Source organism: Gymnodraco acuticeps, unplaced genomic scaffold, assembly GCF_902827175.1.
Source record: "Gymnodraco acuticeps unplaced genomic scaffold, fGymAcu1.1, whole genome shotgun sequence".
NCBI lineage: Eukaryota > Metazoa > Chordata > Actinopteri > Perciformes > Bathydraconidae > Gymnodraco > Gymnodraco acuticeps.
Window position 1 is genome coordinate 1183181 of NW_022992351.1, and position 17826 is coordinate 1201006.

A 17826-nucleotide genomic window follows, 5' to 3' on the forward strand; every position below is an offset into this window, starting at 1 on the left:
GTTGATACAGCTCACACACTCACTCACACACACATTTAACAGCTCTTTTGTTGCATCAAACAGTAAACAACATCAGTAGTTTGATGTGTTTCTTCATACAGCTGTCAGGTCATAAAGAGGAAGCTTTATGACAGCAAGAGAGAACAGTGGGTCAAGAAAACAAACTGTTATCTATCAAAGATGCCCCTGCTAACAGTTTGTAGTTAAAGGTTACTCTCTTCCTTTTCGCTCTCTACCCAATTACACAATAATTCAAAAGAATGTACTGATCTTAATGCATTTCAGATTAAATCATCACTGCCACGAGTCACATTTTTATGATCCACAGGCATTCTTCTCACACTCGTCTTTCGTCTGTTTCCTGTGTTGTTTTTTTCTTTCTTTCTCGCAGCTAGTTTCAAACAGCATCCTGGACATTTTAAACTGGCTAATCCCCTGGTGTTCAAATGTTCCTTGTAACATCAGTGTTGTTTGCCAGGGCTGCTCTCTGGACTGATGAGGCCAATACAATCGATTTATAATATCATGTACTTACACTTGAAAATTATTTTGTTTTTGTAGATTTATGGATACGACTCTCGTGGTTTTTACATTTCATTGTTACTGTGTTTGAGACTGTAATTCAGACCACTAACCCCAGGTTTCCCTCTTATTGGCACAGCACTGTGAGCTGAGAGTCTTCCAGTGCTTCAGAGGGTTTGCAGAGTGAGTTTAGACATCTAATCTACACATACTCCATACTGCTGCTGACCCAGGCTGGTCCCTGCCTCCCCTCCCTCCTCCTCTTCCTTCCCCAGCCAGAGAGGTTGAACTCTAGAAGAAACCCCCACTGGGCCACTAACTTTCCCCCCAAACTTATCCTGCCCTCCCTCCCTCTCTCGCTCACTCTCTGGCTCACAAGTCTCTTCATCACTCTCCCTAATACTCTCCCCCATTTCATCAAGTTTCCTATGGCCATTTTTTACCCATAACAGCATGATTTGTTTTAGTTGACAAAATGCTCTGCTTTTGTTTCTGCTTTTGGAAATGTTTCATTTTCAGTGGCTGCCAACTCACTGGCCCTTTTTTGAGACTGCTGCATTTAATCAAATGTAATTGCTCCGATTAGACCAGACTTCTGCTCTCATTCAAAATATTTGAATGTTTCTTTTGTGATATGATGTTTCATGTCTTTATCTGTACAGTAGATAGCTCAATCAGCTGCTCCCAGACTGCTTATAGTTCCACGTGGGCTGGAGCCCTGCAGGAAAATAAGGCTTTACTACTGTCTGACACTCTGATGCCGATTACAGATAAGACGTATACAACACATTGTTGCCACTTCCTCTTCTAGGTTCTAGCCAGGCAGTCAACAACACAGTGGTGTGTGAGGCAATAAAGACTGCTTGTTTATAAATGCCTATGCGCTAAACGCAGCACGGTGATTTTGAAAGGAATGTAGAGCTTTTGCAGCGCTGATGTGAACATATGTGCAGTGTGTGGACGTGCTGAAACAGATTGCCGGTGATGATAGAGACACTGAACACCAGCACAGAGCGCCCTCTCACTGCAGACAGTTTCAGGTTACTCAGAAACACAGGCAGAGGTCCATACACCCAAAACCAATTTCCGTTTTATAAATGATGAACCTCTTATGAAGATGAGTTATGTTTGTTAGAGCACAATCCAAGCGTTCTCACTCATCATATCCATCAACTGCTCGACCAACCGCGGGTTTTACACATGTTCAGCTCTGACAAGACATGTAACCTTATCCACTCATCTACTCACTCACAATCTCATATCTCTGAAGATACCTGATGTGTCACAGATGAGGGATGAGAGGAAGGTGAAGTATGACATGGGGCGGTGGCCATGTTGGCCTCTGTTCAGGTGCTGGTCCCAGCGAAGGCCTAACAGAGCTACTTTTCAGAGCTCTATCACTCTTGGCCATCTTTCAGAAAGTGTTTTTCACTCTCTGTCCCTCTTTCTCCCTCTATCTGCACTGTCATGACATTTTGCTACCCGTGTTTTGTGGGAAAAAAACGAAAGATCTGTTAGTTGTGCGGCCAAAAATATTCTACCCCCCCCCCCCCAAGCCTGTCTTGTTCTCGTAGGCCCGCCCTGTGCCTATGCGCCCTCCCACGTCTTCTGAGAGCCCACCCCTCATTTCTCGCCATTCCGCGCTCTTTGTCTTGCACGTGCCCATGAAGACACATCTGAAAACAGACCCCTCCCATTTTTAATAGTAGCCTCTTTATCTTCATCTGTCATCATGTCAGAGCTGTAGTAAACTCTGTGGCCTCTCCCTTACCAGCAACCTTTGCTGACTTTCCACACACGCAGGCATGCAGGCACAAGCAAGCGTACACACACACACACACACACACACACACACACACACACACACACACACACACACACACACACACACACACACACACACACACACACACACACACACACACACACACACACACACACACACACACACACACACACACACACACACACACACACACACACACACACACACACACACACACACACACACACACACACACACACACACACACACACACACACACACACACACACACACACACACACACACACAAACACAAACACGCAAACTTTCAGAAAGTTTCCAGCACTTAGGGCAAATTGGCTCAAACTTGCACAGAGGGATAACGAGAGGAAATCCAAGGTGGAGGCTGAGGAGAAAGAAAGTATGAGAAAAGAGCAAGGGAATTCAGGAGAGCATAAGCCTAAAGGGTTTAGGTGGATATCATCGGAGGAGCAGATATTCCACCCAGTTTCACAAAACCTCTGTCAGTTGGTGCTTTAAATTGACTGGGAAACAAAGTCAGCCTTTGTGCTCAGCTCATTCCCCCCTCATCTATTGAATCAAGGCCAGTGCTAGATACAAAATAGAAAAGAGCAATGTGAGGGGAATCGATTTCCAAAAAGAAAGGGGAGCGCCTTGGAGAGCTGTCATCTTGAAGCGAGCAGTCGCCAAGGGAGATGAAAGCGGGGATGTCAGATGATGCAGGGCTGTTTATTACAGCAGTGGAGGCTCCGGTCTCACTGATGGATCAAGCCAAACAAGCGCTGAACGTGCTGTCATCACACACAAGTACACAAATGGTCCAGTCCTAGCGATGCTAATTTGCTATTTGGATCATGGTCACAGGAGCAGAGGTGCCAGCGAGCAGATGGCTCCTTAATGGCCCTTTTTTTACTAATTATGTTTTTGACACTCGTAATGATGTACCAACTGGATGGTTCATCATTAAATGTAGTAGTATCTTTACATTGATTCAAATATACAAACCCGTTGAAGGATAGAGATTATATTTGTAGTCTTATCCACAATTGTACCTATACAATAAATCAACAAATGTATGTATATACTTTATATTTAGACTAAAGATGTTGTTCTTTGTTAAAAAGAAATACAACATTGTTTTTATTATTATTAATCACTTCCAATGTTTTATTTCAGTCTTTTAAATGATTGTTATCCATATGCAACGAGAACATAATAGGCTACTATTAATCCCAAATATATTTCTCTCATTCCTGAAATTCTCCTGAAATTCTTTGAAATCCAAAATGTTTTCACCCCAAGCTCAGCCCCCTTCAATAAATCTAACAGAGATCACAAATGACAGAGAGATGGAAAGAGGTCAGAGATGGATCGGCTTTCAAACAGAAAATCAAACTTTCAGGTGTCTCTGAGGGACTTTCACAGTTTTTAAAAGAGCAAACGGGGAGAGAAAAAATGAAAGAGGGACTCTTTCTGTGCTTGTACGGAAGCTTGTGACTTCAAGGAAGTGAGGGCCAGCAGGGCTGAGCTCCTCATTTGAATATCCATACACAGCTCACTTTCTCTTTCGTCCCCCTCCCTGCCTCAAATATACAGTATACCCACACTCACAGTCAGTCACGTACCCACCTACAGCACCTCCATCGAGGCTGGGCTGAAACCCCGCACTTCAACCTTTATGAAAATAAATACAGCCGTACAATGTGCTGTTTGTGCTCTGCCCATATCCAGCGGAGAAGGCTTCACTCTGCTGATGTCCCTATCCTCCATTTAAAGTTTCGCTTTAACATTCCCTCTCATTCCACATTTCCCACCAAAATGGCTCCTTTACGCAACTCCCCGAGCCCCCTAAGCCAACATGACCTCCTTGTGTATGTGTGTTTAAGAATGCAATGAGTGTTTTTAATTATGTCACTCTGCATGAGAATATTCTTTTCTGCTGGAACATCTTGGTCCTTTTCATAGTCTGTCTGACTTAATGGTGTGTGTGTATGTGTATGTGTATGTGTATGTGTGTGTGTATGTGTATGTGTATGTGTGTGTGTGTGTGTGTGTGTGTGTGTGTGTGTGTGTATGTGTGTGTGTACATATAGATGCATTTGGCACGGCAGCCAGTATGCTAATGTTTGTGTGCATGAGTGTGTGCGCGAGTGTGTGTGTGTGTGTGTGTGTGTGCGTGCGTGTGTGTGTGTGGTTTAAATCCATTCCCAACACACACTGTACATAAACTAAACATCTGTTTGCTTTATCTCCAGCAGAGGCACAACTGAGCAGACTGAGGCAGCGTTTACACAAGTTTCAACATGCTATTCATTCCCATCTATTAATACAATGCTTTTAATTTCATCTCACTGTGATGCAGCCAAAAACGTTCACAGCTGAGCCCCTTATGAGTTCATCACTCAACATAATGCGCAAAATTGAGGTCTGGATGTGAAGTTCAAGCACAGAAAAGGACTGCAGATTTTGGTCCAAGCCATGTGGGCTGTAGGAAATGACCTACTAGCTTTTCAAAACATCCCTGTGACTGGCTTTGGGGCCAGAGCACCAGCCCTGATTGGTGAAAGCTTATAGAGGTGTTTCAGGGCTCAGGGGTGATGTTATCACATAGTAAGTGGCCTTAATGGGCTTCCAACTGTTTGTTTGAAGGGCTCCCATAATGACAGGGATCAACTGATAACAGCCTATGCTACACACAGAGAGCGGTCAGACCCTCTCATGGATGAACAAACTCCTTTGAGAATTTATAAAGACATGGGTGGTAAGGGTGGGAGTCTTGCAGGACACCCACATGGTCAGTGAGCCTCACCCACACGTGTTGAAAATAAAGCACTAAGGTTTTCTAGGGCCACTTCCTCCATGTATGCATTAAGAATAAAGACAAGCCTTCTATCTCTTCATGTGCAAACACAACCATCCCTCCCCTCTCCTGTCTCTTACCACCTCTGTGCAAAACAGGTATTTCCAAAGACACTCTGGTGCCAAAACACAGCGCCGCCGTGGGAGGCGCTTCAACCTGTCGGCACAGCAGGCACGCCCAACAAAGGTAGGTGTCACCTGGGCTGCCTTTCTAACAAAAAATTACGCAAAGAGGCCTGTAGCCGGGCAATAATGCAGTCCTATTTACTGCACACACACAAACACACAGACAGCCCTGACAACAATGAGCAGGCCTGTTAACTCATGGAGGAGAAGTAAAAGGAGAAGAAAAACAGGGCCTGGGGAATGTCCAAACCAAGGCCTTTTGTCTTCCCCGATAACGTTTAAGAGAGTGGGGAACAAGACTGCTGTCAGTAAAATAACTTGTAACATTCCTCTTAAAGCGATACACCAAAATAATGTTTTAAAAAGGCGATACTAACAGCTGATAGTTTTTGGTCCACTGGCCAAACCCAAACTAATATTCACACATATTTATAATATATAACAACTTTAGCACAAAATAAGCTGTGGGCATGTTTAGTGCCAAACAGTTAGTCCAATAACTGGTTATTCCAAAATAAAAAATCTAAAAAGCGTTAAGAACATCATTTTGCTCTGTGATCTTGCATGTCTCACTATTTCTTAAAAATATTATTACTCCAATAATCAAAACAGCTATGATTAAGAACTTATTAGTCACCACTCTTGATATATTTTTTAGAGGTAATTAAGTGTGTAAAATATTAATTATTTGAGACTTCTAGGAAAATAAAACTGTCTTTATATTCACAGTATAATATACGTCCAATATTGACATTGATTTGATCAGCCAAAAAAGAGGTCGAACGAAGAAAAGTCCACTACAATACACACAGATAAAGCTGAGTCATCACTAATTGTCACTATGATCCAGACTTAATCTTTGACCCCAGCCTTGTTTAAGCTCTGACACAGAACTTAAACCAAATAATTGCCGTCTTTAACCCTTGTGAACGATACTACTGCCAGCGTGGATGTGTCAGTACAGGCAGTCATGTGTGCGGGCCCGGTGCAAGTGGTTGCTTGCGTCTGTTTATGCTTTGATGCTTGTTTTTGTTTTAACTCATTCCAATGTAAAAAACAAAAATAATCCATCTGTCAGTGCAGTGGGGTTTCACTCAGCGTCAGAGGTATGTTTCTAGTCTTTAGATGAAAGAAGGGCCCTATTAGTGTACGGGGGGGGGTGTGTGTGTGTGACGGAGGGACGGAGAGAGAGACAGAGTGGGAAGAGTCTCTGGTGGTGTGTTTATAAGTGTGTGTCTGTGTGTTTTCCTAGCAGGGTGTGTTCTTGGATTCCACCACACTAGGACATTACCCCCAGGTTCTCTCTCTCTCTCTCTCTCTCTCTCTCTGTGTGAAAATACCTTGAGGATTAGGTGGGCAGCAGCGACGAAGAGGAAGGGGGGAGGGGGTGAGGTAGTGATTGACGTCTGTAAGGCTGGAGAGGTGCTCAGGCATGCTGTGGTAGGGGAGAGAGGGGGACTGCACACACAGGCAGGGGGGCTCTCAGGATCTGCACTCAGCTGTTGCCACCCACACCCATTATAGCCCCTCCACCACCTACCACCCACCACCACCTGCCGCCCCTTTAACACTGCGCCCAGATAACATTTCAAATAACTTCCTGCTTACCTTTACCTCACACCCTAACCTCAACGAAAGTCTCTCTCTTTCTGTTCTCACCCTCACAGCCTCAGCAGCAGTGGTTTTATGAGAGGATACTCCCTGACCAGAATCCTGATGCTGATCGAAACACTGCCTTTCGAAACTAGCAGGTGTTTCAAACAACGAGCAATGTATGTCCGCAATGTGTCAAATCTGGCTAGTTTGTCTATGATAGAAAAACGTTCTCAGTTGCCAACAATCTCCTCTTTGTACTCTTATAGTGTGTAACTTCCATCTTCCCTTTCTTATACTCCTCACTTTGCATACAACAGTGCCCCCTGTGGTCAGGTCTGAAACAACTAGCCTGACACTGCTGAAGTTTGCTGCTGGTTCATCTGGTTGTTTGATCTCACATTTCTTTCTATAATACGGTGAGGGGTATGATAATTTCTGAATAAACAGTCAGATAAGTCTTTGAATTGAAGTAGTGCTCATTTTCAAATATTTGTTGATGCTCAGAGCACTCATCACCTCACACTGAAAGAATGTTGTTTTCTCTCTAATTGCAGACTTGTGGGTTGAGTGCCGCACAAAAGCACTGTGAGAGGTCGAGATATACACACACACACAGAGCCTGAGTTTGTGGTCATAACCACACCATCTACGAGCATCTATACGGAAACCACAGGAGCAGAGTAATCATTGTATTGATGAAAGTGGCCTTTTTTCTTCATGGTCTTTTGGGGGATTTTTTATACCACTTTGTCCTATATCACAAACAGACCCTAGGGTTTTCCATTTCCACAGAATTACACATAATGAAGTGCAATTTAAATAGCAGTATTTCCCTTTTCTAGTGCTTGTTTAAATTGTATAATGTGGCTTGACTTAAAGGGAGGTATGGACCTGACAATAACCTGTATGAACAATTTCAATCTGGTTTCCGCCACCATCACAGCACAGAAACAGCACTGGTGAAAATCACTAACGACCTCCTCATGGCAGCTGACTCCGGACTATTAACTATCCTCATCCTCCTTGATCTTAGTGCAGCTTTTGACACCATTTCCCACAGCATCCTCATTGACAGACTGACCTCCATCGGGATCACTGACACACCCCTCCTCTGGTTTAAATCATATCTCTCTGGCCGCTCTCAGTTCATCCAACTCAAAACCTTCAAATCACAGCCACTTCCAGTCACAACCGGTGTTCCCCAGGGCTCTGTCCTGGGGCCTCTTCTTTTTATCATCTATTTACTTCCTCTTGGCAATATCTTCCGTAAACACAACATCCACTTTCATTGTTACGCGGATGACACCCAGCTCTACTTGTCCTCCAAACCAACCACCATCCTCCCTCCATCCTCCCTGTCTGACTGCTTACAGGAGATCAAATCCTGGTTTTCCTCTAACTTTCTCAAACTTAACGACAGTAAAACCGAGGTTCTCCTCATTGGCACAAAATCCACCCTAACCAAACCTGACAGTTTCTCCATTACTATAGACAACTCTTCAGTCTCCCCCTCCCCTCAGGTTAAGAGTCTGGGTGTCATCCTCGACGGCACACTTTCATTCAAATCTCACATCAGTAATATCACTCGGTCTGCCTATTTCCATCTACGCAACATCAACCGCCTCCGGCCGTCCCTTAACCCTAAGACCACCGCCATTCTTGTTCACACCCTGGTCACTTCCCGCATCGACTACTGCAACTCCCTTCTCTTTGGTCTCCCTCTCAAATCCATCCACAGACTTCAACTGGTTCAGAACTCTGCCGCCCGCATCATCACCAGAACCCCCTCCATTAACCACATCACTCCTGTTCTTCAGCAACTTCACTGGCTCCCTGTCAAATCCTGTATCGTTTTTAAGATTCTGCTCCTCGCCTTTAAGGCCATCCATAACCTCACTCCTCTGTACCTCTCCGACCTCCTGCACATCAACACACCCATCCGCACACTCAGATCTTCTGCTTCCCTCAGCCTCACTGCACCCCCCTTCCGTTTAACCACCATGGGGTCTAGAGCCTTCAGCCGCTCTGCACCCCGCCTCTGGAACTCCCTCCCACCTGACATCCGCAACACTGACTCTCTCCCCATTTTCAAATCACGCCTCAAAACATATCTCTTCACACTCGCATATCCACCCTGATCATTATCCATCACACATCCTCTGTTTTATTTATTTGATTTGTTGCATTGTCTTGTTTATGTTTCTTATGCTGGTGTTAGGTATTGTGTATCTTGTTTTTTTATGTGTTTGTACGGTGACCTTGAGAGCCTTGAAAGGCGCCTATATAAAATAAATGAATTATTATTATTATTATTATATGAAGTAAGGGTTGAATTCGAAAATGATATGTTAGAGGGAGGAAAAGTCAAACACACAGAAAATCACTTACAGAGAGCGGCCATCTCTTTGGGCAGGTCAGCACCGAATCTCCCAAACAGGCTGCTGTTGGCCAGCAGGTCGAAAGGGGAGTGGCTCCTCATGGAGTTGAAGGCAAAGGGGTAGACAGCAGGTGGGAAGCCAGTCATGTGACCCACCTGCTGTTCCCTATTGGTAGCCATGGCGACAGAGCACACCCAGGGGTCCGCAGCAGGCCGCTGGGTGAAAGTAACAGTTCTCACGACACCTGGAAAAATCCACGAAAAAAAGCTGAAATCTGTGTCCTTTAGTAGATTCTCAGGACGTCGGGAATGGATGAGTGATGAAGAGGCCTCTGGTTTTAGTGTCTCTCCTTTAGAAGGGTCATCCAATTCAGTTTTCTGCAGAAGAGAGGGCAAAGGGATGTGTTACCACATGTGAGTTGGCATGATAATACAATCAGAACAACAAACACAATTCACCTCATTTCAACTCTGAGACTGTGATCCATTAAATTCTGGGATAGTTAACAATTCATCTACCGCTCTAATTTAAGAAGGATGTGCAATTTCATAGCATCAGGTATGAGAGAATGGGATGGAAAGAGGAAGTGAGGAAGGGCGGCGAGAACCAAAACAGATAAAGACGTTCGAGTAAAAGAATGAGTGAGCTGTGAGAGGAAAAGCCAGAAAAACTGGGACTGGGCGAGGGGAAAAGAAAATAAGAAAGAAGTTTGGAAAAAGTTATAACAGGGAAGAGCGGGAGGGAGGCAGGGAGGGGGGAAAAGTGAGAGAGAAAAAAAGAGAGAGAGCTCTTGTTCTTGCAGTTTTGAAGAGCTTCCAGACGTCTACAGTGATTCCAGGCTATGCCATATGATTTAAATCACCAGAACTCTACTATAAAGAGCTCCTCTGTTCCTGCTGCCAGCCTAGCACAGCAGCCTGCCTCTCTGCCGCTCTCCCCCAGGACCAGAGGCCCAGACACGGGGTCCAGAGCATGGAGAAGGGGAGGGGTGGTGGTGATGGGGGTAGAGGGTAGGGAAAATGAGATCCACTGATTGCTAACTGCTGCTGTCACTTCCAACTATCTTCTCTTGAGGCTCCCATCCCACAGAGTCATTTTGGTCCTAACCTCCTGCAGCCCGCTCCTCACTTTGACTCCACACAGTAGGCACAGACAGGCTTACGTGTGGACAAGGCTGCAGTTATGCCCCAGTGTTGACTGTTAAAACAAGAGGGGAACAAAAATCCCAGAAAAGCCTCCCATTTTCTTTTTCATGTTTTCTTTTTTTTGCCTTTTGCTTTTCTAGCGTGATTTCACGAGTGGGTGGTGTGATCTGCTTGTTTTTTAAATGTGGCTTTTGAAAAAGAGCAGAGCCAAGGAATTTGGAACTGCTGTGGCTTGTGAATCCGGGAGAAAAGACAGTTAAAAAATGTTTGGTAATGAATTCGATATAAACAAAGAAATGAGGGGGGGGGAAATATCTAAGGCTGAACTGGTGAACTGCTGAACTGAGCGAAAAACGCACTGAGGAACAGTGACAGGGTCTGGGCACTGGGGGGCACTAAGAGGTGGCGCCGTGCCCAGGAAAAAGATGCAGAACTTTCCAAGATGCACACATATGAACCTCATAGTTTGAAACACATACACATGCAATCAGGGGAAAAAAAGAAAAACCTCTACACATGTGTGAGCGCACACACACACAAATACACACACACCTCTCACCCCTTGCCTTTTCCAGGGCTCTGGCTCCCTCACTGCCTCACTTTCTGGCTCTTTCTCTTTCAACAGAGCCAGTTAATTACACCCTACTGCTGCAGGCAGCTTCAAACCACCACTAATTTAGAGTTCCATTACAGTAAACTGTTCCACATGTGCATTCAGGGCCCAGGCAGGCTCGGGTGGCCACGTTTCAGGAAGGAGCAGCCGCCGATAGGCACCAACCCCCATCCTGCCAACACAGCCATGCTGCCATCTTTCTTTTTCTTTCCTTCTTCCTCTCTGCATTTCTTTCCCAATCTTATTCAATCTATCCTTCATCTAAACTACTTGTGATTTGTTTCCCTTTTCTGACCCACACCACTATAATCATGTCCTTATACTCAATCCTTTCCCCCCCACCTCCCCCAACCCACACCCCATTTCCATCTCTCTACTGCTTATACAACTTGTACCATGACCCTGTGCAGCGGTTCCACTGTGTGGTTAACACACAAAAACATCACTAAAGATTTCACAGTGGGCCTAATGGGAGAAGAGGTATAGACTGGAAAAACAAAACTGCCAGAAACTCAAAGACTCATAATGTGGTGTGTGTGTGTGTGTGTGTGTGTGTGTGTGTGTGTGTGTGTGTGTGTGTGTGTGTGTGTGTGTGTGTGTGTGTACTTGGCCAGCATTTGGCCCGTTTGGGTATCTGCCTCATGAACTCAAACCAGACCCCATAAAGGCAGCGCAATCTGTCTATGAGTGCTCAGAGAAGAGAAGGAAGATGTGTGAGAAAAAGAGAGTAGCCATGTGATTTTTGTATTCCCATACAGGGAAACGACAGTATATCAATCAAAAGCAAAGCCTTTAATGAGTTCGAAAATCCTAACTCGGCAAAATAAACCGCAGTGCCACTGTACGTTCGCACATGTCATTAAAGGAAAGAATCTGAGAAAAAAAACCTTAAGAGTACTGAGAGACACATTCAGCCTTTTAAAATAGAACCCAGTAACTTTACTCTCCCCAAACACAATAATGAATTAATAAAAGAGTTGGCGCCAGTGTTTTTTAATGAGTCACATCAGTCCAGCAGCTTTTTACAGAGCCATTTATTTTTTATGTTGGGTCCTGTGGTAGGTTCACTTCGCCAGCCCGTCTGGGGCTATAAGGGGATAAGGGGAATTTGGAGTGACCTCATCCCCTGTTAGCCAGGGCCAAATGGGCATGGAGGGCCTCCCCACTTCCCTTGAGCCTGGGGGGCACACAGGAGGCAGCAGGCGGCCAGGCAGGCAGCACCACGGCCAGCTATGAGCGCGTTCCCGGCTGCCGCTGGGACTTTCCATCATTCCCTAAGAGTGGCGCTGTAGCAATTTAAATGTACTTTGGTTGTTCCTGTAAATAGTGGAGTGTCAAAACTCACAGTAGTTCATCATCTTAAAGCACCTCGTTGGTTTCTTGAGATAATCCATTGATGTTATCAGTACAAAACGCTGTGTAGCAAATGAAATGAGATCAATCACTTTGGAGATGGCACTACAAGACGAGGCACGCTTATGGAGAATGAGATTCTCTTGTTTGCTTAAGAGTTTAACTTTCAACATGAAGACGAAGCAGCAAGTAGAATCGAGCAAGAGTGAAAGAGACTGGAAGAGAGAGAGAGAGAAAAGTTCCCACAGATTGAATGTCCGTCAAACAAAGGGTATCAAGTCCTCTGTGAGCCAAACAACAATTGTGCCTTAAACGTTGTGACGGAGTGAGGCCCCTCAAGCAATAAGAACTGCAGTCAAACATAACAAATAAATCACGGCATCTCAGGAAGCGCTGCACCACACAGCCGAGAAAGTCAGTGTGTTTTTAAGCCAGCAGAAGAAACCACAGGTGATTACTCTGCGTATATGAGCAGGATTCTGGGTGCCATGGCCGACCTGGAAAACGTATTCTTCTGTCAGTTACGGAAACACAACTTTCTTACAGTAACTGTCTGTGATGTTATATTGAGTTATAATTGTATGTTTGACTTTGAGGAAATGTGCCTTTGATGTCAAACTCTACTCCTCACTCTCTGACTCTTGGGAAGACTTTTTGTTTTATTTTTTCTGAGCTTGAGAAGGCTCACACATTTTCTTTGGGTTTTTCTGAACTCCCCAGAAAACCACAATTTGCAATTAAAAGACATTTACTGTGAGGTCAATTAAAGAATCAGTGCAGTGCAGTGCAGTGCAGTCAGTGCAGGTTGAGCAACAAATCAAAACCTTTTACTGGAAGGACTGAATTGTAAATTAACAGCCACCAGACAAATGAAGTGTACCATGCATCCTGGCAGGGGAAGCTTGGCAGAGGTTTCTCACTCTTTTTCCACCTCTGACTTGCCCACTCCTGCTCATATTTTGTAAGAAAACTGTGCATGACTTCCAGGCACTGTCCTTTAATTAACAACATTATAAAGTGATTTATTTTAGCAACTTTGTAAAGGAACCGACTTGAAGCAGAGCAGCGTATGTTTGAGTTTTGGGTCGTTGGTGAAGTCATACTACCTCAGCAGTTTAACAATAATTCCACATAAATCCTAAACTGACAGACTAGCTTTTCCAAATGTAAAACACTTAGTGGCATGATCACGGCTTAATGTGCCGACAGCCATCAGAAACTGTGTGTGGACTGTCAAGATAGAGAACCCAAATATTCATATTGAAACATCAGGAGTGTTATCTGATCTTGTTGCTGGCGTCAGCAGTATCTTGCCTGTGAAAACAATATCCCTAACACTATTATCTGATGCAAGGCTGACAGCTCCCAGTCTTTCAACAAGTGGCCTGCTAATGGCTCTGCGAGAGACAACTAGTGACAGACGTCCAGAGCCTCCAAACAAACTGGCATTCCTTTGCCTAAAACCCGTTTGACATCTGCCTACGCTCGGCATCTCACCAACACATATTTGCTCACAGCACCTCTGTGTAATCATTTGTCACTTTAAGAGGTATTGTTTTTCATGAGTGCCACCGGGGAGTGTCATCAGGCAATCCTTGTTTTTGTATCTGTTAAACATCACACGTTAATCCCTAAATCGTCTCTTTGTTTAAACATAATGTCACAAAACTGTGTTTACTTGCAGTAGTGGAGAGAAGTATGGAAAGAGTGAGAAGTCAGTGAGACATAAAACACTTTGTGACATGATGAAGTCATCCTGACAGCTTGCTCTTTCCATGATGTGGTACAGCTCTTTGGAGAACCCAACATTAAGACTTCAGCAGTGGGTCCAGCAACAAGAAAACAAAGCACAACAGGAAAAGGAAAAGGCAGAGGATGGCTAGACATTTAGAGAAACACATAAAGAGAGAGTCAGAGTGAAAGGACATAAAGCAAAATAAAAAGTTAACAGTGTGATGGCTACTTCTCTAGATTTAAAAAGTGCAACTTGTAAGTCTTTTTCTGTAACTCAAAGAAGGGATTCTGACTGAAGGTGTTTCCATTCCTTAACACAGGGAGAAAACAATCCTTTCTCTGTATAAAGAGATGCATAATGGATGGGATCATCACCGCCTATTTTAGCCTCAGGAGTCAAAGCAACACTCAGACACAAGCAGGCCCAAACACACACATGCAAAACAACCCACATTCAGTTTAACGTTGTGCCAAAACATTTAATGAGAGCTTGAAGGCAGGTTGAACATGTAAATCCTCACAATCGGAGCAGAACACCTGCAAAAATAGACATAGGAAATGGTTTGCAGATAGTTTCCTTGTTAATTATAGAGTGTTAGCAGGAGAGCCCCTCGATTCTCCTAAAACCACCTGTCCAACCCCTCCCTACTGCTCGGCCTTAATTGCTATAGAAATTCCAGAAAAAGACAGGTATCAACAACACCCAGATGTACAGCTCAAAGTCATGTCACAATGAACGACTGTTTTGCAATCCAGAAACTTTTAATGGGGCAAATGTTGTTACAGTGGTTCCCACAAAGCCTCATCTCTACACCTGGAAAGTTTCATCACATAACATGCAAGGGATTTGCTATTTGGTTTAAAAAAAATGTATGTAACAAATATTTAACAGTGTTGTGAGATTTTTTTTAACTTTTATGGTTTAATTAAAAAAACGAAATCGTAGAAAATGTAATTGTAGTTATTTGTCGTTGTTATTATAATCTTCTCCCGGTATTATTATATTGTGTATCACTATTTGTTTATGATATGTCTAAGACTTAGTTAAGGCACTGAAAAGTACCACTAATCACAAGTCTTTTTTAAAACACTCTTTTGTGATTCTGTTCAAAAGTAGTTATTTATAAGATATTTAACAAGTGTAATATTCCTGATCTGTAGTCTGAGGATTGACCAAATCATTTTAAAGCTGGTCTGTTGCCTGATAAATATTTACAACAACAAAAATTAGAGAATGTTTTTGGTGAGGCCCATAAAGCTCACATACTCATGATCACATGCATCATGATTAATGACACATTCCCATCTGGATCACATAACAGCAAGCACAAATAATAATTGATTCCAAACTGTCACAGAAGACAAGCAAAATGCTGTGACTGAACACTATGAAGGTAAAGCTGTTCTGCATGGACAGCCTGTCCTCGAAAAAGGGACCCACGAGTCTGGAGGAGGAGGACAGCGCAGTAATATTACTCAGAGAGGGGCTCCATTCCTTCCACTCCAGATGTCACCGACTGAGACGTGAACTGATGGACCAGATGACAGCGGAGGACGCCACAGATATCACTGTGGCCTTCAAGCCGGCATCCCTCACTCCACCGTGTGGGTGTTTTTTTTTTCAGTTCCCTTCAATCAAGCTGTCCCCCACACTTATGTCAAGTCCACCAAGGGAAATAAGCGGTGGACAGCAGGTGCAAAGCCAAGGCAGTCCAGCTGCAGCAATTTACCTACTGACCAGTCACTGCTGGAGCAATAAACCAAAAACACTGCAGAAAGCTACACTGTGACATCAGGCGCATGATCATCTGATATCCAAATCAAACAGCACTAAATGCACTGTGATACACATGGCTGTAACAAGTAGAACCTGTTACCCTGGCACGTATGCCAGCGTCAATAAATAATCTTGACTGACACGATGCTTACTATGGGAACACAATGAATAAATGTTGACCAGAGTTTCAGGCACACCTCACGCCACAGGAATTAGACTCTGCTGTTTAAAAGGTGGAAAACAATGCTTCTCTCTTCCAAGTGTTCATATGTTGCTTATTAAAAAAAAAAGGTCAAGGACTGGTGACTCCTCCGGTGACACATTCATACACATCAAACACATGCAAGTGTGTACACACTAACACACACACATATGCTAATAATAAAGAGCTCCACAGGCACTGGGTAACACTCACTAATAAGCACATATGTGCACCCAGGCACACATGCTCAAGAATGTTTTCATATAAACTCAGTGTCACTCTCACATTTATAAATCAGAAAGGAACAAAAACACTGCATGCAAACAAACATGTGTGTTAGGACATTTTAGTGTTTACACATGAGAATCTGGTCGGATTTCGGGGAAAACAATGATTAATAGTCTCAAAGCCTCTCAAGTGTTTTGCACACACATAGTCTCTGTCTTCAATTAAAACAGTCGACCCCTTCCCAAAAAATGCAGTCTCTCTCTCTCTCTCTCTGTTAACGGAGAGGGAGAGGGACAAAACAGAAAACAAACAATGACTACATTTACAGTTTTTGAACTTTTTAAGCACAAATTACTCACCCCCTCTGGTGTTGATGAGGCCGACGGACAGATGAAGCTGCTGCCGGAGCGGTCTGATGAGCGGAGCTAGCCGGGGAGAAGGAAAAAATATGTGTACGTTCATCAGAGTCCTTCTGACAGCAAAGACAGAGTAGCAGTGAGCCTCTCTCTCCCTCTCCCTCGCTCCCCCTCTCGCTCTCTCCTCCTCCTCTTTCGCAGTCTATACCTCTTAAAATCACTCTTTCACTCCCCAAACACAGGCACATACTCACTCTCTCACTCACTAAGAAATAATTATACTCTCTGATTCATAAAGCCTTCCTTTGTCACGTGACCCAACACTTCAAATATACAGCACATTTTTTCACAAGCCACAAAATGCCTGGGGGGAGGAAAAAGGCCCAGAGAGCTTAAGTTTCTGTTTTTAATTCTCTCTCCCCTCTTTGTCTCTCGGGTGAAATCTTTTTCTCTCCTTCATCTTCTTGGCTAAAGAGTCGGTTTACCCACAAACTGTTTGCGCATGTCAAAACGCGGCGCCATGTTGTGATCCTTAGATCGCTCATGTTTAATCAAGGAATTCACAGTTTAATAGGAGAGGATATTTCAGTATCCTAAACACACACTAGAATTTTTTTTGATTTAACAAAGATGATGCTTTAAAGGGTTTATTCTGAGTATTTTCACCTAGTTACTTATTCCCAATGTGATCACTTTATGGAATTATCATAAAGTCATTTGTGTTTGGCGTTGGGTTTTATTGATTACAATGTTTGTGGGAAAATCTTCCCAAAGCTGTGGTAATAAATAACTACCATTATTATGAATACTGATAGGACTTCATATTAAAGAAAGTATGAGGACCCTTGTGAAAATAATTAAGTATTGGACACAAAGAGAACGGATACAATATGAACAACATCCTCACTGAGGATAAATGAAACCAGAAATTGGCATTCAAAGCAGGAATCTAACATTTCTGTCAACATCCTGCTAAACATTAAGCAGTTAGTAGTTTTTTGAGGGGAAATTCAAGCTTGTTTAAAAGAAAAACAGAAGATTTCTATGTCTAAAGTCACTTCAGTTCTGAAAATAGTAGTGGTGGCACAGGAAAGTCCTGTGAGAGATGGCAGAGCTGTGCAGCAGCAGCAGCGTTGGGTGTGCCCCGGAAC

The 17826-nt window shown here is 43.7% G+C and overlaps 1 protein-coding gene across 2 annotated transcripts in view; it reads right to left on the reverse strand.

The window, feature by feature from the left end:
* Positions 1-16876, reverse strand: part of rarga (retinoic acid receptor gamma a) — a 38472-nt gene extending 21596 nt beyond the window's left edge. Inside the window, exons 1-2 of one of the 2 annotated variants that reach the window (XM_034208973.1) lie at positions 16679-16876; positions 9278-9644 (exon numbers count right to left, since the gene is read on the reverse strand). In XM_034208973.1, the coding sequence (XP_034064864.1) occupies positions 9278-9446 (169 nt within the window). In that variant the 5' untranslated portion in view covers positions 9447-9644; positions 16679-16876. Of the gene's footprint in view, positions 1-9277; positions 9645-16678 lie in introns of those variants that run through there. The other variant, XM_034208974.1, reaches the window with a different exon arrangement.
* Between the last annotated feature and the right edge of the window lie 950 nt (positions 16877-17826).